General features: G+C 41.1%; 2 protein-coding genes across 3 annotated transcripts; one reads left to right on the top strand and one right to left on the bottom strand.

The window, feature by feature from the left end:
* Positions 1–1,868: 1,868 nt before the first annotated feature.
* LOC106811728 lies at positions 1,869–6,476 on the bottom strand. The gene is made up of 2 exons (XM_014815435.1): positions 6,360–6,476; positions 1,869–5,283 (listed from the first exon to the last, which is right to left on the bottom strand). The coding sequence occupies exon 2, from the start codon at positions 5,146–5,148 to the stop codon at positions 2,839–2,841; it is 2,310 nt and encodes a 769-aa protein (XP_014670921.1). The 5' UTR covers positions 5,149–5,283; positions 6,360–6,476; the 3' UTR covers positions 1,869–2,838.
* Positions 6,477–6,680: 204 nt separating this feature from the next.
* LOC106811729 (alpha-L-iduronidase-like) lies at positions 6,681–14,567 on the top strand. Of its 2 annotated transcripts, XM_014815436.1 has the most exons (11): positions 6,681–7,150; positions 8,181–8,321; positions 8,670–8,863; positions 9,302–9,600; positions 9,772–9,872; positions 10,490–10,568; positions 10,752–11,086; positions 11,412–11,521; positions 12,174–12,295; positions 12,688–13,033; positions 13,360–14,567. In XM_014815436.1, exons 1-11 carry the CDS (start codon positions 6,984–6,986, stop codon positions 13,452–13,454), a joined length of 1,989 nt encoding a protein of 662 aa, XP_014670922.1. In that variant the 5' UTR covers positions 6,681–6,983; the 3' UTR covers positions 13,455–14,567. The 2 variants fall into 2 exon arrangements, with proteins under 2 accessions (XP_014670922.1, XP_014670923.1); XM_014815437.1 differs by lacking the exon at positions 6,681–7,150 and having other exon boundaries at positions 8,202–8,283.
* The last annotated feature ends 619 nt before the right edge of the window (positions 14,568–15,186 follow it).

The following is a 15,186-nucleotide window of genomic DNA, read 5'->3' as shown; positions in this document are numbered from 1 at the left end:
CATATAAACCATCTGCCTCTGGATACGGTTTTCGCTGCGCAGATCTACTGAGTCCCGAATCCGGGGCTCGTCTCCAAGCAGTCTGCGTTAAATACAAATAATGTATCTCTGTCTGTCTATCTATCTAGAGAGTGTATACACACACACACACAGACAGACACACACGCGCGCGCTCATTCTATTCATGAAAATTTCCGTGTTTTGTGGGGGTTTATATTTTAGCACTTTCTAAGAACCAGAACCAGAACCAAAACCAGAAACAGAAGCTTTTTCTAACCGGTGCGTGTGCGTGTGCGTGTGCGTGTGCGTGTGCGTGTGCGTGTGCGTGTGCGTGTGCGCGAGCAAGCTACGTACGTACCCAGCTCTCGTCATGGCTTCTATGCACGGCGGCAGGATGAAGGAGCCGACGCTTGTGCCGGAGAGCGCGAAACCGGATGCGATAGAGAGCCGCTTGTGGAAGTACTGGCTGAGGATGAACAACGCAGGCACGACGAGCAGAGCGCATCCTGACCCTGAAACAGTAAAGGGGGGCGAGACGACATTACACGAGATCTACCAGGAGTGTATAATATACAATATATTATACACTATTGTATACACTATATTATACCCTCCTGATAATATCAGAAGTGTCGTACTATAGATACATATATTATAAATAGATAAACAGATAATATAGACATCTATATTATGCCACTCCCGATAATGTAGAAAAATAGAAATGTATCATTCATGTATTCCTGCATAATAAAATAGGATATAATAAGAAATGTTAGGAAATGTTAGCTACATATATATACATATACATATAATGTAAAATATCATCATGTAAATATCACGAATGTAAACATAATTCATACATCATGTAAAATATAAGAAATGTATCCTCTTCTAAGAGTATTTATATACTTCTGATAATATAAGATATAACGTATTACTAAAAAATATTATTAACATTATAAACGGAGACACAACGTTATGCGTAGCTTGTATGGTGGTACGGCGTACGGTACATTGCGTAGGAGCATAAAACACAAGGCGTGTGCGTGTTGCGTGAACACGCACACACACACGCACACGCACACGCAACACGCACACACACACACACACACAATCCCACACACACACAATCACACACACATACAATCACATACACACACACACACATACACACACACACACACACACACACACACACACACACACACACACACACACACACACACACACACACACACACACACACACACACACACACACGCACGCACGTACGCACGCACACACATATATATCCGATCTTCAAAATTCAGTCTGCTCGCAGCATCGCGCAACGATTCTCCACCAATGCTAATGTACGTAGAAGTGGCGCTCATGTCGTTCCTTGCCCTGGATAGCGAGGATAAGTATTGTCGGCTGATCTCATACACTCTACTGTTGCATCGCATCCCTAATAGTAATTGAATTAGTAATTGAAAAAATACACACAGCCTACTGCATGCAATATACTATATTCAAACGACCATGTTGATCGTCGCAAGAAAAGAATTTAGCGGCTTCTTAACTTATAATCTGCACTCCTTCTTTTTGCCATCCAAACGTTTCTTCAACGACATTATACACTTCCTTTCCTTTCCCTTCTCTCATTGCTGTTTCCCTCGCACTCTACGCTTTCTTTTTCTGCTATCGTCTCCTCTAGCGCACAATTTTTTTCATTCTTTTCTTTCCTAATAGTTTTTAGAAGGGGAGGGGTCGTGTGGATGCGGGGCATTATATCGCGCTATCTGTATTCTATCTGTACGATAGCTCAATTGAGCATGAGAAAAAATAAGCTCCTTAAGTTAGCAACTATAAAAAAATTAAAGTCAGTATTTCGAATATATTTCACCACCGTTCTCATTGTTTCCAGACTGTTCCATACATTTTTTCGTAGTGGTTCGTTTACAAATGAAACAAAACAAACTTGACGCATGTCAGTTCCATTACTGTTATTGTATACTTAATCGGAGTATCGTTATCATAGGAATACTCATGTAACACACATTCACTGTAGCGCACTGTTAACCCTCGAACGAATAAAATCACGCGATAAATTCCGTTTTTTGTGCATTTTTAACCCAATATGACATTTTTAGCCCAAGTGCACCGTTATCATAATCGGTAAATCGTATAAACACTATATAATCCAGAACCACTATTCTTCAGTTTCAAATAAAATAGATAAAATAGATATAAAAATAAAAACACATACGGTTCATAACATCAATTATTCACAGCCTCCGTAATCTGTATGCATATACGAATTGGCACGGATAGCTAGCAAATAAGATTATTTTATATCACCGCATTAAAACGTTTAAACATATACGAATTATTTACACGTTATATACAGAGTAACACCACATTCAGTACCTCAGTTCAGAGATTTCTCTCTAAAATTTGCACTCCATATATTATATAGCGATTAAATAAATACACAACAGTCATTTACAGGTGCAAATAGATATCACATTTCGTCATGGCCAAGTTGTCACTTACACATCACGTACACGCACTATTTAATACATCCATAAAAAGGTGTGAAACGTATATTTATACATAATCTATAGCAAAGGCATACATTTATGAAACAAAGGCATCATCCTGGATGCCTTGCCATTTTTTTACGTTTGCCACTTTGTCATTTTTCAGAATTCACTAACCACACTTTTCCATTGTCTCCTGCATTACACATCGCTGCGTACGTCAATCAATACGTCCGTGGGCGTTTTTACAGTTGGTGACAGACTAAACAGAGACCTACATCAATCTCCACGAAGTCTTACCCCCGGCGAAATAGACCTACTCTGCCTTTTCGTATGTGTTCCGCAAAAAATCCCAAGCTTCTGCTAAGAACCCGTGAACAAGTTCCACCTCGTCAGGCCACGCCGACCTGACCGACTCTTCCATCTGCTGCCACACCTCCTCAGCACTAAGATGCAGCAGTCCGCTGTTGCTTACCAGCGGACCGTCATCTAGACGGGCTAGTACCGCTTTCACAGCTTTCATTCTCAAATATCCCGCCGGCACGTGTTCGATGAGCTTACCTTTATCTTCCGCCAATACATCAATAGAGGGAATGAGCGGGTGTTTCAATTCCCCTTTAGTTTGACACGTTTCTATAAACATGAATAGTTCGCGAACAATTTCAGACAGTTTTACATGTGATGATGAGTCACCAGAAGACATGATAGAGTACACATGAAGTAGAGCTAACTTCAGGAAGTAAGAGTCGATTAGGCTCTTGGGTTTAGACCGAGTGGCAATAAACAGGCGAATGATGTCTATCGCGTTCAGACGCAACCTATACACCTCCACGTTTTTACGTAAATTGTTATCATTTGCTAAATTTCGGATCTTTTCATCGTAATCCTGTATTCCTGCATCTAGCAAAGCCTTTACTACAATCAGAGCCTGTCTGTAAATTTGAGGAAACCCAGTAATAAGCAAACTCTCTGCCTTTGCGGAACACACTGACCAGTATTCGTCGGAACCCACTACGGGTTTCGGGACAACATGGTAATGGTAGTCAACAGGGAATCGGTCAGTCGCACCTGCTGGTTTACCTGACACTTGGATAGATGGCGTGATATCCACGGATATTGAAAGGTTCTTGTATGCGTCACCTGCGGCATATACGAGATTAAACTGCGTGCACACTTTATTCCACTCCACTGGCCGCGATGTCCGGGAGAATTTCAATGGACTAGATGCGCTTTTATGCATTACGCTGGCCATGGCTGGACACAAAACTTGAACGAACTGCTCCTTAAGATCGACCAAGAGACACTTGCAATCATGACAATCTCTAACTCGAACAATGCCAGGCGTATCCGTTTCTTCGATCAGCACGTTGCCGGTAAATTTGTCTAGTTCAAACATGAAGTCGTACTCGTCTGGCAAACCAGCTTTGGTGCGATTAGCCGTGCTGCCAACGAGCACGGGCTTGCAAGAGAATTCAGGGTCTGCCGCAGAAATCTCCTCGGACACTCGCCCCATTAACTCGAGCACGGCTAACCGTATCTGTGCGCATTCCTCAGGATGCCTTAACCTGCCGACACCTTCCAGCTCCCACACATCCGTGAGCGAGCGCACGCGCCGGACCCGCGCGCGTGACGTCACACTGTTGACGTCATTGCGTGACGTAGTAGCTTCCACGTCGCAGTAGCAACGAGATTCTAATTCTCCTAAATAGAGATACGATAACAGCTCTCCGGCAGCTTTTCTATAACCGTCGTTGAGAGTAACCTCACAGGCGCGCCGCGCACTCACTTGGTATGCGAGTTGTGCCGACTTCTGTCGCGCACTGGCTGCTAGTAAGACGGTGACAGTCTCCGTGTGACCATGGTCAACAGCGCATACTAAAGCTGTCCAGCCATCATGACCGACAGCTTCTAAATTTGCACCAGCTGTTACTAGTCTGGCGACTATGTCACTGTGACCTCCGGAAGCTGCAAGTATTAAAGCCGTGTAGCCATCCTGACCACTGGCTTCTAAACTAGCACCAGCTGTTACCAATATCATGACTGCGTCAGTATGACCGCTACCAACAGCAGTCATTAAAGCTGTGCAGTCATCATTATCGGCAGCTTCTAAACTCGCACCACATTTGACTAGAGTGGTGACTGTGTCAGTGTGACCGCTAGAAGCAGCAAGTATTAAAGCTGTGCAGCCATCCTTGTTGGCAGCTTCTAAACTCGCACCAGCACTTGCTAATACCGTGACTGTGTCCGAGTGAACACTGACAACGGCAACCATTAAAGCTGTATAGCCATCATAATCGACAACTTCTAAATTCGCACCAGCCGTTATCAGTAATGTGACTGTGTCAGTGTGACCGGTACCAGCAGCAAGCATTAAAGCTGTGCAGCCATCCTTATCGGCAACTTCTAAATTCGCACCAGCCGTTATCAGTACTGTGACTGTGTCAGTGTGACCGCTGCCAGCGGCAAGTATTAAAGCTGTGAAGCCATCATCATCACCAGCTTCCAAACTCGCTCCAGCTGTTAGTAATGTGGTGACTGTGTCAGTGTGACCAGATGCGGCAGCCAATAGCAACCTCCTGTTTAGGACAATAGTTGGCTCCCGTGCTGGCATATCATTACTAGACATCCTGGCTTTTTGTCATTCACTCATGTTGCCGAGAGGGGTCTTTAGCCGTGTGGTCCAGGCGTAGATGACCGTAGTGCAGGCTTAGCTGGCGGTGGTGCAGCTCTACATTTTTCTTGCAGCAAATTCGGATATCAGCTGCAAATAATGAAAACAATGATATAATTTGCGTGCATATGTTATAATACAGCAATATCATTTTACAATCTCGCAATAAATAATTGCACGCTTCTCATAATAAGTTCTGATACTCGGTTCTTACTTAGGCTAAGCCTAAGGTAGCTCTAGAACTATAGCCCTCCGCTCCGACGCGGGAGCACACCCAGGCCTAAGTAACTACCCTGGTTTCAATAAGCTTTATCGCGAATCGGAACCGCAATGCGTCATGGGATAGGAAAAGGGGCAATAGCGCCGCGAGCGGTTAGCAGACCACTTGTTTACTCTCCGTGACTTCAACACTTTTGGGACTTTTTATATGCTTTTTATCATGCCAGGTGGCGATCATTGTGCTGCTTTTGGTTGTAATAATGACAGGGCCGTAGGCTGAGTAAATTCCTAAGGGGGCAGTGGCGGATCCAGGATTTCAAAGAGATAGTGAGAAACAGGTGGGGGGTCTGGGGGTCCTACCACAGAAAATTTTGAAAATGTAGATCGCAGGAGATGGTATTTGAGGCACTTTTGAGTACATGTACAGCCTTCATTCTGACTACGACAATTCTCTTTTAGTAGATCAATTAATTTTTTTTATTTTGCTCCAAAATCTAGGGGGCAGCTGCCCCCTTGCCCCCCCCTCCGCAGGCTACGGCCCTGAATGACCGGAGGTATCCTGAAAGGTAGGCATCAGTTATTTATCGATTGTTTACAAGTTTTAACAACTTTTTAAGGAAGCTTCTTCTTGGCGTGATTTCGAAGTAGCCTATGAATATGAGCGATACCGCGCGCATAGATTTGCACATGGCCATGCCACCCATTAGATACAATAATGTAACCCAACAAGAGTAGGGTTACTACTCTTGTTGGGTTACATTATTGTATCTAGCACCCATATATTATTATGGCCGTGGCTACGCGACCGGTTCCGGACGCGTAGCCACTGCGTATTATTATACATCCACCCATAGGCATAGTGGCTTAGTGCCTCCACACCTCCCTTATTATTGTAATTCCTAGTCTATCGTATAACTGACAAACTGTAAAAGTCATTTCTACCATACCTCATGATATGGTTATTCCAGAGCATATAAATCATAATAATTATGCTCTCGTTATTCCATAGATATATACAAACTGACACATTGTCTATGTTTTCATGTTTGCTACTTTCATGCAAGCAACTCTCTATCGTAGACTGGTACCCGGTCCCACCTCTCGGCTTAGTTACTCGATGGGGATCGAGACATCGAATAATCGAGGTGGGAGCGAGTACCAGTCTACTCTCTACCGCTTCCAGCCGGAAGTTAATCAAGTAAGCAGCACGCGCGCCGCGTAGTGGGACAATGTAGAACTACGGGTAGAACTGGCATTCATGCTCTTGCGATTCAGTGGTCTTCTTGCCGTACAAGCACTGGAACAGTTCTAGCTGTTTATGGTTACATTTACTAATTTAGCTTCCTTGGACCAAATACCGTATTGGGCTAGTCTATGTCAAGGAGCTGTGTATTTATACAGTTTCTTGCACGAAGGACTGCGTTTCTATAGTGGCTGTTTACTGTACGCCGGTCTTTGAGATGCATCACTCCATCAGCAGCATTGCATATGTTCTCTCAAAATGTCTCTGCATTGCAAGAACTGTGGAGTTTTGCAAGAATTGAAGAGTGACTCTTCACGAGGCGAATGACATGGCCTCTGGTTATGTTTTTGTTTATCTGCTGTCTCTATGCACACTGACATGTCAAAGCAGGGCTGCCGCACCTACGTCAAGAATAGATGACTATTACAAGATTACAGTGAATGCTGGCAAAAATGAATCTTTTCTGGCTCATTTTTGGAAAAGCACAGGTTTATGGTGCGTGGTTACTTTGCAGCCTGCACTGCAGCGTTCTCCCCAGGCCTTTGACCGCATTCCTTAAATTCACTCACCACATTTAACGGAAAATCTGCCCGACCTTGGCTCCAAGAAACGGTCTTGATAGGGTTAGAAGAGCTCATAGGGTCTATGTCCCCCAGGTTACTGCCAGAACGTACTGACTATCTGATATGGTTATGGTTAGGGAGTAGGCGTAGGCGACTCCCTAGACTCGTTAGTGGAGTAGGCGAGGTACGGTCCGGCATATTTGATATAGTACCAGGGTACGTTCCGGTATACCGGACCGTACCCAGGGTACGTTCCGGCAGTACTCTGGGGCTTGCCTTGGGGGACATAGACCCTCTCAGCGTTAGAAGACCGTATAGACAATCAGTCGCACAGCCTCGTCGGGCTACCCGGCTTGCCAAAAATGCCTGGCAATGGCTAAAGTAAAAGTTGTTGAGAAATGCAGCACTCACTGTTGCCACAGTGTTTAGAAATTGGCCATTTGCCTTAGAACAGCGACACATGCACGCTATACTTTATTAACTGGTATGATTGACATTTGTTGAGGCATCCACGTTCTAATTCGGTACTGCAAGTGCATGGCACAGTCCATAGCTTTCTAGCTTGAAAAATCATGCTAACAAAATTATGACCTATATATCTATGCTAATTTCAAGAGCCCATCATCTCTCCCAATAGTCTATAATTCACACAATTATGAATGGAAATAAAGATTGACCAACACATATTTTAATAATTTCATTGTGATATACAAAAAAGAGTGTTCAGAATAACAATTGGTACTTTGCACATCGAGTTCAATTTCTATGTGGAATTGTACTGATTGCAGGAACACCGAATACTGATTGCAGGAGTACTGATTGCAGGGCACAGAGCATGCAGGTGTTTCTTCTGAAAGACAGGACCGGAAGCTGTCAGCTGCCCATTGCTATATTACATCGTCATACAGCCCGTCATTAAAATAATTATTATTATTACAGCATTTGATACGTGTGTTTTTCAGTCCACCGCAGCCGCATAAAGCAGCATCTAACTTTCTTTTGAGTAAAGACATGGAGACCAATCTTATGTTCATAAGTGCTATTCCAAACTCTGGAATAGAACAGGTGAGAATCCACTGGCTCTTGGACCTCATCACTGTCAGGTGAGTCTGCTCTGTACCTTCTCACTATTGGCAATTGATGGCAGTGTTATTATCTGTTAGATATGAATCGAAAGTGTATAAGATTAATACTGCTGTTGCCATGGGATATTATTTTTTATTGGGTCGAAAACTGTTTGACGCTGTGCCCATTTAAAGTTTGTTATTCGTATAGTGCTCTTGTAAGTCGCTGCAACCATGCTAGCTTAATATTGTGTAATTACTCGTTTGAAAAATGCTATGTCCTGAATAGATATCAATGAAGTCTGACTTGCATTATGTCCTGTATGATGTCCCTAATGCGTATATTGAAGTTTTAACTTTTAACATTCTGCTCATTTAACTATATAGTGAGGATGTCAATGGGACACTTGCCTACAACTTCACACATCTAGATCAACTCATAGACATGCTCTGGAAACTTGAACTAAAGCCTGGTTTTGAAATTATGGGCAACCCTGGAAACATTTTCACAAATTTTGAAGATCCAAAGCAAATTTACTCATTTAAGGAGTTGGTAAAATGTTTGGCCACAAGATATATAGGTATATAAAAATAGACTCTCTGTGCTTAACATTGTTTTGCTGTAATGGGACTAGGGGATTGAAATTAAGGAAAAGTGTAAAATACCTAAAAAATTTAATTTAATTTGTGTCAAAAATGCATTTAATGTCATTTTCCTCAGAGCAAAGTTTATTTCAACTAAATCTTCATTACTAACTAGTAACTATTAGTATTGTTATGCAATGGGCTGGTGTTGTTATTTGTACCAAGAAATTTGTTTTTTTACCTATTTGTTTGCTGGATAGATTATTTTGATTAGCAGGTATGCACTATACTAGCATATATACGTTTCATGTGAAACCAACAAATAACTGGGGAAAAATTATTCGTGAAATTCTCAGTTAGTCCATTAATTCTACCATAAACATGCTTTGACCTGCAAGATGCAGTGAAACAGTTTTTGCATTTGTTTTTTTCAGCGAGATATGGAGAGCGCTATGTATCTTCATGGAATTTTGAATCATGGAATGAACCTGATCACCACGACTTTGACCAGCTGAACTTCACTGTACAAGGTTTCTTAAATTACTACGATGCATGCTCGGAAGGGCTCCGAGAAGCAAGCAAGTCACTGATTCTTGGAGGTCCTGCTGCCTCATGCCGTCTCTCAAGTTTCTCAAAAATTTGCTGGGCATTACTACAGCACTGCAACAATGGAACAAACTACTTTGATCGTACACGTTCTGCGAGACTAGACTACATATCAATCCATCATAAGGTATTTTTAAGTGTGATTTAGGGTACCTGAGGTATGAAACGTTTTATTGTATAAAACAATTTAATGTTATGTAAATGAGTTATTTATATGTGTGATATTGGCTATCATACTTCTTAAATCAAAGTAATTCACACTATTGTTTGTATAAAATTGTGGATGTGATATTGGTAGGGTAATGGATCGTCAAGCTACATCTTGAACACTGAGCTGGAAACAATTGCTGCAATTAGGAAGTCATATAAGAAACTCGAACATATACCCATATTTAACGAGTAAGTACTTATTTGACTTGGGTCCTAAATTTGTATAATTTCAGTTTATTTTTTTATGATGTGTTTCTGATAGTTACAGTAATCCCCCATGGTACATAAGCAATGCGTTTCTGTAGGAAATTACCTAACATGAAATTTACCTTATTATGTAATTGGCGGTGCATTCATACAGAAATGTTTTTGGTCAAATGACGAGCAGTGTGCAACATGCCCTGTCCAACTGATGTAAGGGGAGTACAAAGGCTTTTAGGTATTCTTACCAAATCACAGCACAATCTGTGAGCTGTGGAGATGGCTCACCAATAGCGAAGCAACATTATTGTGGCGATCACAGCACAAGAAAGTGCAATCATGGATAAAAAGCATAATCACGCAGTAACCAGTGCTACATGAATATTCTATCATTGTGGATGTCTCTCTTTTCCTCTCTTCCTCCCTCCCTCTCTCCCTCCCGCTCTCTCTCTCTCTCTCTCTCTCTCTCTCTCTCTCTCTCTCTCTCTCTCTCATGTCTCGGATGCACACTGTTGCGCTGTGGCACTACGTATATGATTGATTTAATATTGCAGTACACATCTTTGTATTATTTGTGAGGCTAAGTCTGTCTACGCTTTCTATAGTGAAGCAGACCCGATGAAAGGTTGGTCCAAGGCACATAAGTGGAGAGCTGATGCAACCTATGGTGCTATGGTAGCTAAGGTATGTATATAATGCTAATCAGTATAAGAAATATACCAATACAGTTTATTTTTACAGTAGTAATAAGTATGATAATCAATTTAGGTGTGTGTACATTTATATCTTGGCATTAGTGTTGCATATATCTGCGTTACCACAAAAAGCTGTGGAAATTTTTTCCATCAAGCAAAATGTTGTGTGTAGGTCATAGCACAACACCAAAGTCTCATCCTGGCCAGGAAAGGTAACACCATAGGATACAAATTACTGGGCAACGACAATGGCTTCCTTAACTACTATCCACACTACTTCACACAGCGCACCCTACTGGCTAGAATGCAAATCAATAACACTCAGTCGTACCATAGCCAGTTCATACGAAAACCAGTTTACACAGTGATGGGGCTGCTGTCATTTCTTGGAGAGACGCAACTACCAACTGAAGTCTTCAACAGACAAGGCATGCCAGTCCCAAACAACAGCAGATTGGGTGTGATCGCTTCTGTGCATGAACCAAACACTGTGCGTGGACAAGACAGGTATTTGTGTAATTTAGCAGGATTTCCTAATGAGATCATTTGTCATGCAGTGGCTTTTAAAAGTATCGTATTAAATAGCCAATAGTGCTGTGCTTGATATTTCGATAGCGTGTTATATAAATTTTCTCTAATGGCATTGACTATGGAAAGCAATGACAAGAGTAGTACGTAGCCATCATGTTGCATTAATAAATTAACCAAGACTATAGGAATTTCTTTTCTCAGACAAATACTTGCCAACACCCTAACATTCATAGCATTTTTTCTTTTACAAAACTTATGTATAGAAACAGTAATATTTTTGTTCTTTTACATGTTTCTCTAGCTGGCAGATCTCCATTCTGATTTACAATAGTGATGATATTGGGACAACAAAGGGCAGTTCAACAATAAATATTAGTATATCCGGCATACCAAATTCAATCAATATTAAAGGTAAAAGTTATTACCTTATAAAAAGTTTTTAAATAGAAAGTGTTACTGAAACATTACCTGAGTAAACATAACCTGAGTAAAAGACTTCATATTCCTTAGTGGCATTGGTATGGTTTTGGACAAGTTGTAATTCTAGAAAAAAATACTGAAATATTTTGTGTTTAAATGGTTTTTACGTCACGAATTTTTTAAGGTAAAATTTGTAAAAAAAAATTGCCATTTTTTTACATTAAAAGTAAGAACTAACGGGACTAAACAAATCGTCAAATTCTTACCTGATAAGATTGCTTCTCAACTAGTTAAAAATCCAAAAAACCAGGACGATTTGAATTAATGTTCTCAACATTAATTGCTTGCTATGGGCTATGTATGGGGCACGAGTGTATGTTCACATCGAACAATATAGTAAAATAGGAAGTATAATGCAGCAATTTAACCATAAAATGTGAACAGAATTCCTTATATTTTATGAAAAAGTGGAAATATTTCTTTTATTTTTTATTATTTACGGGGACGTAATCACTTTAAATCCTCTGTGGTGACTGTGCGCTCATGACATGCCTATATCAGGAGTGTCATAATATAGATATGCCATAAACATATATAATATACATCTATATTATGACACTCCTGCTTATTTGCTATATTGTAGACGCGATGTGGGTGCAGTACGAAGTGAGTAACTGGAGGACAAACCCAGCTTATGTATGGAATAACATGGGCCAACCAGCTTTCCCAACAGTTGAACAGTTCCAGAAGATAAGAGATCAGGAGGTGTTTATTTTGTAGGGATAAATTATGGCTGTACTTTAAATGCAGTATGAGCTGTTGTGGGGAATATATAATTTACAGAATTTTTACCTACCATCTGTATAGGTAGCAACAACACTATAGTGACACATCTCAGGTCACCAAACGTTTAGTCCCACAAAATTACCACACGTGCGTAACTATGAGTAGAAGAATGTGAATCATGGCAACAAATTTGTTATTGCCTTCAATTTTATTCAATTCATTTATTTCTTTATAAGTCATGTAAAGTGCTACTGCAAGCATTTAAGTTGTAAGCCTAAATCTTAATGGTGTATTGTTTAAATGTATTATATTGATTATCATGCTATCAACCTCTACACCCAGGTTTTTCTCATTTCTCCGTCGCTGAGCAGGGTCCATACCGATGGTCGAAACCTGCACCATTCCCTCCAAGCCAAGACGCGATAGCTGCTGGCATCGCGTGGACCATACCGCTGCCCGGGGTTGTGCTGTTTCACGTCTGTGCTAGGGCACAGCTACCTCCAGCACAGGTGACGAACCTCGTCGTCCGCAACGTCACGCGCGATCAGGTGCTGTTGTTCTGGAGCGACTCCTGCGTGCATACCAGGTGCATCGAGACGTACGAGGTGCAGTTTGCTCCACACGGCGGGAAGACAAAGTTTCGCCGAGTGAACGGGGACGATATCATCTTTACTTCGTACTTATATGTGCCACTGGAAGAGCGTCATGACTACATCGGTAAATAGTGTAGCAATGTTTCATGTGCTCACAACTAGTCTCTTTGCTCTGCTGGATAGACGAATCTGAATAGCACGTATGGTAGATTATTTCACATTTTGCAATGTACATTGTTCAACATAGTGTGTATGCATGCGTGCGTGCATGCGTGCGTGCGTGCGTGCATATGCGTGTGTGTAAGTGTGTGGGTGTGTCATTGTAACTGTGTTGAAGATATGATGGATACGTCAGTGCAATAGTAGCCCTAATATAGCTGATGTAAATGTCTACAAAATGTACCTATAAACATTTTAGGATTAAACTATCACTGCTTCTTTTCATTTCAGGTGATGGTGAAAAAGTGAGAGGATTGTACAGAGTAAGGGCTGTAGATTACTGGAAAAGGCCTGGACCATACTCTCTCCCTGCTCCGTATGGTTGATCTACAAGGAAAATAGAATTCCCGGATAACTTTCAGAATGTCCTCATCATAGATTTCCATTGTGATAGCATCATAGCAGTGCAATACTGGGACATGTGATGATCATCATAGCCATGTGGCTGTGCCACAAGCATTTTTGTAGTGGACAGGCTGGGATTGTACTAATTATCATTGTTGGGTTACGCTACGTTTTCCTATATGTTAGATCTGGCATAATTGAGAGAAATATGTGACACTAGTCCCAAATATTTTGTTAGGTATTTGTATGGGCACTCTAAAATGACGTTATCTGTGAGGTACTGGAGGCCAAGGGCCAAAGGCCAAAGAAGGTGAAGGTAAAGTTCACCATTTATTTCATAAGTTAAGGTATATAATTGGGTGGAGTCGACAAAAGCTCACCCTATGGTTTTCAGATTCGTCACCTATGGTCACAGTGAGATAGTGCGTCCGTTTAAATGGCACTATAAATGGTGAAAGAGCAGCAACTGTAATGATAGATGGTAGATCTTTTTGATGTATATAGATATTTAATATATATTTTCTTATAAAAAATCAGTTTAGACAAATTCCTTGTCCCGTAGCTGTATACACAAGGTACATGCAAAAGTACTTAAATGTAATTAGTTTGATATAATTGGGGATGAAATTGACAGCGTAACAATGTGTGATGAACTAATTTACTATAGTTATGTCACCATGTCTACAAAATTATATTATTGCCACAATAGTATTACGTGCATTATACTGCCACACAATTATACAGAGTGTATTTCATGATCCATCATTACCGTTTACAGACATGACACACAGGTAAAATTACAAGGACAGTATTAAAATATATAAGTGATGCGCAACGTCAGACAAAATACAGTCACGTTAATTTGGGTAATTCGTGACCAAAAGAGGGCGCCACACATCGCTGCTGTTGAACCTGTCACGATTTCAGGTACTTGATAGCTTTTAATTTATAATCAGGTAGCTGCTGCCTCTGCTATGTAAACCTCGATCAAAACAGCAGCTGTAGCACAGCGCATCTCATCGGTACGTAGACATAGGCACCTGGGCTGTGTCAGTAATAAAATGATAATAAATACATTGTATTTGTCCCAAATTTTTTTAGTGTTTCCGTACTTTATATCGCCTAATAGTTTCACGTAAGTGTCTTTTAAATACTCCTCTGCAACACACGCACTACCGTGTAGAAATTCACAAAAGATTAGGTATTAAATACTACTCTACCTATTGTAATAACCATCAACCAATGTTTTCAGTAAGTCTGGGAAACATTTGATAAAAATATGAACGCTCAATGTCCCACAAGGCCTCAACCATGTCGAGGTCAAATCGCTGAAGGTAAACGCATCAATACCAGTGCGAGAGAACGGAGGCACACTGTGATCTACACCTATAGCACTTTAGCTACCATTGGTATCGTCACGTGTTACTTGTTAAGCTAACACTTTACTATTATAACAATAATAATAATGGTTATTATTCTTATTGTTATTGCACAAACGGTGATTAGCTCGCAAGCTCATGTTGATCTATCCTTTATACCGTCAGGAAATAAATAAATAAATGCGTCGTACGAAGCAGGCGCCGTGCTTCCCGGATGAACCAGTCGATCCAGCCATCCACGCGCCTATCGACGACGGTCTGTGTCACCGCCACCTTTGGTCCGAGTGACTATTATTATTATTTTTATTATTGATGTAACCCAACATACATTCGC

Source organism: Priapulus caudatus, unplaced genomic scaffold, assembly GCF_000485595.1.
Source record: "Priapulus caudatus unplaced genomic scaffold, Priapulus_caudatus-5.0.1 Scaffold568, whole genome shotgun sequence".
NCBI classification, from domain to species: domain Eukaryota; kingdom Metazoa; phylum Priapulida; class Priapulimorpha; order Priapulimorphida; family Priapulidae; genus Priapulus; species Priapulus caudatus.
This window is presented reverse-complemented; position numbering and strand designations above follow the sequence as displayed.